At 34.1% G+C, this 6474-nt stretch overlaps 1 protein-coding gene across 3 annotated transcripts; it reads right to left on the bottom strand.

The window, feature by feature from the left end:
• Positions 1–632: 632 nt before the first annotated feature.
• LOC100789044 (ACT domain-containing protein ACR3) lies at positions 633–6272 on the bottom strand. 3 transcript variants are annotated; one of them, XM_026125306.2, is made up of 9 exons: positions 6115–6272; positions 5256–5365; positions 4838–4883; positions 4124–4238; positions 3752–3819; positions 2566–3183; positions 2020–2124; positions 1703–1727; positions 633–1130 (listed from the first exon to the last, which is right to left on the bottom strand). In XM_026125306.2, the coding sequence occupies exons 2-9, from the start codon at positions 5324–5326 to the stop codon at positions 1117–1119; spliced, it is 1062 nt and encodes a 353-aa protein (XP_025981091.1). In that variant the 5' UTR covers positions 5327–5365; positions 6115–6272; the 3' UTR covers positions 633–1116. The 3 variants fall into 3 exon arrangements, with proteins under 3 accessions (XP_025981091.1, XP_006596251.1, XP_006596254.1); XM_006596188.4 differs by lacking the exon at positions 1703–1727 and having other exon boundaries at positions 6115–6270; XM_006596191.4 differs by lacking the exons at positions 1703–1727; positions 6115–6272 and adding an exon at positions 5507–5629.
• Positions 6273–6474: the final 202 nt, after the last annotated feature.

Genomic DNA, 6474 nt, shown 5'->3' with positions numbered 1-6474 from the left:
TTAGGAAAACTGATGTAAAAGCATATGTAAATAAGATTTTTATCGTGTAAACACAACAAATTCCTTTAAAACTATCATGGAAAGCAGTCGACTTTCTACAACGGTTGATTCCATGACGGTTAAAAATCTTCATGAAGACCCTAAATAACTATCATGGAATCCCTTATTTGTAATAGTGCATTAACATTCAACCTTGGTCACTTTGATTGGTAAGGAGGTCTAGAAGTTACATTAGAATTCTTAATAGGATAACATTGAGAGACAAGCATGCAAAAGGAAAGTCTATATATAAGTTACACCTTATAAAGCATTGGCTCGAAACAAAGTGTCGATATGTGGGTTGTGGATCCAACTAGCTAACAAACATTATTGACATTTTGAGTCAACTTTACGCTACATGAGAATATAGATAACATTATATGATAGCTTAAGAAAGATATTTTTTATGTTTAATATTAAACATTTATAATATAATCTAATGATCAATATGCATCACCAATTTTAGACTGACCTTGGTGATACGATTCATTAATATTCAACCTTTGCCACTTTAATTGGTAAGAAGAGGCAGAAGGTAAATTAGAGTTAAAAATAAGATAACATTGATAGATAGACATGCAAAAGAAAAAGTCTGAATATAACTTACTCAAGTTTATAAAGCATTGGTTTGAAAGAAAGGGACCAAGATCAAGCCCTACTCAAGTCTGACACACGCAACAACTGTATTCTTATTCTTAAGTATATACATTTTGTTGTGTCCTTTACCAAGCACCTAGAATCAGTTGCAAGAATCTCAACTTTCATTGTCAGGTCAAGAATCTTTCCAACAAGTTCCCAAAGAAAAAGCTTGTTTTAGCCCATCCTCGGGTTTCAGCTGGTGCTTTGACATAGCCAGGTACCCTCTTTACATTAACCATCATTATCTGTCCAATTTCCTTGTGTAGTGCTTCAATGATCTTCATGTCCACTGGGTTCCCAGATGCATCTCTCACGTAGAACACATTCAAGCCTTTCTCCCCTACAGTTGACACACCTGCCCTACTAACTCTCAAGCCATTCTCTCTTAGAATCCTTGTTACCTCAGACAGCAACCCCACTCTGTCCTTTGCACACAGCTCAAGACTCACACCCTGTGTCCATAATCCACATAATCAATGCTAACAGAATCATGATGATGATAATAATTGTATGCATACAATGTCAAATATGGATAGTGACATTTGCCACATAATTAATTGTATGTTGTTCCAGCATATGGCTGATAGTGACATACCTTTGTCACATAAACTCAATTTGCATACAATCAAACAAAGCAAAACAAACTTTCCCTTTATTTTTTTTTTATTTTTATTTTTGGTTCATTCGAAAAATTATTACATAGTCTGGGACCTATGGTCCTTACCAATCTTCATGCAGTAACATATAACTAAGATTTTCAATTTACTAAAAAGAATTAATTAGAAAAACTCAGTTATATGTCACCTAGAGTTTGATTAGGACCATGAATAATATTTACCATGTAATAATTCCTCGAGTTAGAGACTTAGAGGGATGTGGATGAGATGATATTACGTGAAGCATATAGGTTCTTAAGCTCTAATGCTCTATTGAAGACAAAAGACCATCACTGTCACCGATTCATTAGGTGGATATGATGGTCACATACAATCTGAGTGGACTTAGCCCCATATATCTGTCGTACCATTCGCAACAATACAAGTAGATAGCTGCAGGTGCAAAATGTATTAATTGGGTTAAACTCATAAGACTTTCTGATACAGAGAAAGAAAGAGGGAAAGAAAGAAAGAAATGAGCAAAAAAGAATTAATAGTAGTAGAGCAGTGACTTAGAAGAGGGATCAAGAGAAAATAATTAACTCACTAATTAAAATAAAGAGTATTGGAAAACAACCACATGAAATCAAAGGACTTACTAAGTTGAGAACTAAAAGTTCATCCCTGTCTTCTTTTGGTATGAGTTAAAGAAGCATATAAAAATCAAATTTTAACGGTGTATTACCTCGCTAACTCTTCTTTGTATAGCAGCTTCAATGCATTTGATGACCCTTTCTTTCTCTCCTTCAGTATCAAGCGTGCATCCATCCATGTGCCGGATAAAGTACTCCTAACATTGCCACACCAACACTTTATTAGTCCACAATATTTCTCAATTTTGTCTTTCTATTTCTAATTTTATCAAGAGTAAATAGTCTATGCAGAATAGTGTGAATAGTTTTATAGTGTCATCCAATCACGAGTTGTTATCTATAATAAGTTTATTGAATTTTACAATGGTAACCTTAAAATTCATATATACCTTGATATATCTAATTAGTTTAATTTACACTGATAGAACATAAAATTAAACACTTCTTGATTACTTCCTTGTATGAATTATTTTAAATTTGCAGTTGCTCATAATAGTACAAACTATTACTACATTTATACCCTTAAGATTTGAGTCATGTACATCAATTCAGAAAACCAAAAATGAGAATTGTATTTATGCATATGTGATAGGTAAATCAAAGTACAGAATGGATTATTGTTCATAAATGATGTGTACCTGAGATGCATATTGCCCTTCGGATGAGATTGTAGCATGGAAAACAACATATTCCATGTCAGTGAGAGTGCAAACAATGTCAAACATCAATTTTGCTCGATCCTTGCATCTCACACTAACCACTGAGTAACCTTTTTCCACAATACGTTCTATTCTGATTTTTGGCCTAAAAGAAGGAGGACAATCAACATCTGTGGTTGTTAATCCAACACTCTCATAATCCCTATCAGCAAACAGCATTTGGTGGAGCCTACGATCCATGTGGGTGAAACCCATTGTGAAACTGGTCCTAGCCACTTTCTCATCATCCTCACACCCGCGTAGGATGTGGTTAAGCTGCTCCTCCATAATAGACAATCTTTTTGAGTCATCCATGGCTTGGTTTGTAGCATCATTGACATAAAGGACACAAGCAATTCTCCTGTTATGAGTCCAAACTTCAGCTGCGATAACATTGAATTGGAGGCTGGCAAGGACTGCTGATATCTCAGACAAAAGACCAGGGCGGTCTCTACCGATGAGCTCAATAGCTGTGTGATCACCAATTGAGTGCACTCCAACCCTTTTGCCTTGCCAACAATTCACCCCTTCTGTGCTCTGGCCTTTTGGTCCTAGAGTCTGTTGTAATGTTAACAACTAACTCTCAGCATTTGATGTGTGTTAATCTACTTATGTCTCCTATGTCTCTCCAAGGGTGCAATTCTGCTATATGCAGTTATGGACATGGAAGGGTAGGTAACTTCTAGCATGAACATGGTCATTTCTCAAGGTTTATGAGTTATAGGCAATATCACTAGGGGATTTCCTAGAGTGTGTGGAAGTTCCTGAGTGAGTGCAGAATTTTTCTCTTACTATGGAAGTGCCTTGAAGACTCAAAAATGAAATAGGGTACAGATCATATCTGGTTTTGAATATGGTGTGAACCAAGTATTTGGCTTATACCACTATTCATGCGTTTTGAAAGAACAAAATAAGAATTGGCAATCATGTATGGTTTCTTCCTAAGACATATAAGCTTATTGTTAAAACAATGCTTCAATTAAGTAACTCTTAAATGTGTTGTGCTATTTCCATCTATTACGTACATCAATAATTTGAATCGTTTTACTTGGTTGTTAAATTGCTATCACATTATATCTCAATCTTACTATAAGAATATATCAGATATAGAGGAAAAGATGAGTACCTTTTCAATGAAGTCAATCGTTTTGCTGTCTGTTATCTTCTTTCCTTGCTGATCCGTGACATGAAATACTGTTTATTCCATTAGGTAAACGTGTTAAATTCGTATCATTTTTATTTACAAGACAATATTTTAGTAAACATGTCCATAAGAACTATAAGTGTGCTGTTTTCTGTCAAGTACTTAGTATACTACAGAGAGAAATACTTCATGGACATTTTCATACATAGTCAAGAGAAAACAAAATATAGAACATCTTGATAACAACCAGTGTTCTCTATATTACCAGCTTCTAATTAGGCTAACAACAAGCAAGGACAAGACAAATCTGTGTAGTCAATGCATTACCGATTCAATTTTCAATCACGAACATACCATCCATAAACCATCCACCATCAGAAGATATGTAAGCTTTGGTAATTATGAAGTCAAGATCTGTCAGGATTTGTACCACTTCCAGCAGAATTCCAGGTTTGTTAATACTATCAAACTGCAGTTTATTTTTTGAAATAAAGAAATAAAAAGGACTCATTAGATATTGCATAAACTTATCTCCATATTAATGATTCTTTCAAGAACTATGGAAAAAAATGATCTGCTGATGATAGCCGCCACTTGGGATAGACTACTGTTTTGCATAACTTAATCTTTTAGCAATTGACTTAATGGGGTTTTAACAGAATTTCTATGTATTCAATAAGTTTTTCAATTGAGTTTTCTGTTTAAACATTCAAAGTAGATCAAGGAAGAAAATACTTCTTAACATGAGTTTCTAATCAAAGGCAATCAAGAAAGTGGTATCACTTGTGGGTGGGATGAGAATGATCTTCTTGTTAAATGAAATTTGGCTAATGTTTTTGATTAAGCTCAGAGAATTGAATGAGGGACAACAAAGTCTCATTTGGCACATAAGAATTAAGAATAATGTAAAATTCAATGTACGTAGTTTGAAAAAAATAGGGCAATGGGTGGGTTAATAAAGTAACTTTAAAAATCCACATGGGCTTGGTAGGTTTCCTAAGATGCTGAGCTGCCAAAGAGGCCATGATAAATATCATTATAATAATTAATCATTTTGAGAAATTATACCTTGATCAGTGTACAATCATGGCAACTATCATTGTCCACAGAGACCCTGCGAAGTGGAAACAAAGTTACCATCAAAGAGTCACTTCTTCTGGGTAATAGAAATTCCACCACTAACCCCAATTTCACAGGGAGTTTTAACTTGACTCGAGAGAGGATTAAATTGATGACATCTTCCTTATATAACGCATGACTAGTTAAGTTAGGAATTACTGAAGGTTTTAATTTTATGTTGTTCTGTTTTTTTTTTTTTTCCTTTTTATTAAGATTGTATTAAAGCAATTGAGCATCACAGGAAAATCCAAAAGAGGCCTAAATTTCCACAAATGCCAAGAGAATCTACATAATTTGCATACCATTGGAAACAAAAGGAAAAGAAAAGAAAACCAAAGTTGTAATTCAAGGGAAGATAACAGTGAACCTTGGAGGGTTGATCCTGTTGCTGAAGTTCTCATACTCCGGATCAAAATATGGCCAACAAACTTTTGCCATTCAATCAGCTTCCCCAGTCAACACCTGGCCTCGTTTTCCCTTTTAACAAAGTTGAAAATTCTAGTCAGAGGAGGAAACAGAACCGTTACTTTCTTCAGAAGATTCCAATTTGCATTATACAATATAATACTTATAACCAGATAGTGCAAAACAGGTCACAAGTAACTAATGAAACCATACAGCAAAGAAATCAATCAAATGAATTGTGCAGTTCCTATGAAAGACCCCATCATGAGTGCTATATGTTGTGGTACATAGTAGTTCTATGAACTATGAAGTGCATATCCACAATATGCCATATATATATATATATATATATATATATATATATATATACCTGCAATTTTTCACAATTTTAAAAATCATAGCACAATTTAAATAATATTTTAAAACCATGATGTCATCAGTGGGGGGTGATAAAGCTCTACTTAATGCAATGCTCTAGGCACACATTCTTCCAAGCATGTGTAAAAGAATCCTCGTGCTTCATTTCCTGACCTTTGAACATGACTTTAGGAATAATCACATGTTAAGCACTGAACGTTCATTGTCCAGTAGATTATGAAATGCAAGAGAGAGAGAGAGAGAGAAGAATAAAGAAGATGACAAGAGAATCATGGCATCAGTAAAAGGAGACATTTTCGGTGCAAAACCTGGATCGGTGCATTGAAGAATCCAGAGTAGTGTATATTAATGCCATAGTGGAAATATGAAATGCTATTACCTTTTCCTTTCTTTTGAGCACGCAATAAAGCATTTTACTTTACAAATAGAGTAACAAAACTTACAATTATTTGGGTTGGATCACAGAAAGCAAGATGGTTCCTCTGGTTGAGAGTTGTTCGTGCAACTTTTTCTGAGTTCCAAGGCCTGCATAGTGATTATTTTCTGAATATTATGCGATATATCGATTTCTTTGTTGCTAGAATCACCTTCAAGCTACCATCTTTCATGTGCTGGGTTGACAATATATATGGTGGGATCACACATCCTTAATATAAATTTTGGCACTTACTTTAATATACATATTTTTCTTAATAAGAAAACAGGATATCTATAGTTTTATATGCTGTTATTTAATCATAAATCAATATTTATAATAAATTTATTAATTTTTATAATAACTACCTTAAAAGTTATATTAATAA

This window comes from Glycine max, chromosome 14 (assembly GCF_000004515.6).
Source record: "Glycine max cultivar Williams 82 chromosome 14, Glycine_max_v4.0, whole genome shotgun sequence".
Taxonomy (NCBI): Eukaryota; Viridiplantae; Streptophyta; class Magnoliopsida; order Fabales; family Fabaceae; genus Glycine; species Glycine max.
Note: the sequence above shows the minus strand (reverse complement) of the source record. Positions and strands in the feature narration are given on the sequence as shown.

Bases quoted from the DNA above. Each gene is read 5' to 3' on its own strand.
- LOC100789044 (XM_006596188.4), bottom strand. From the start codon at position 5,326: ATGGCAAAAGTTTGTTGGCCATATTTTGATCCGGAGTATGAGAACTTC. The intron at 3,820-4,123 runs GTATGTTCGTGA...TGGAATAAACAG, and splicing joins TGGTGGATGGTTTATGGATG to TATTTCATGTCACGGATCAG. The intron at 1,131-2,019 runs GTAATACACCGT...TTATGGACACAG, and splicing joins TACAAAGAAGAGTTAGCGAG to GGTGTGAGTCTTGAGCTGTG.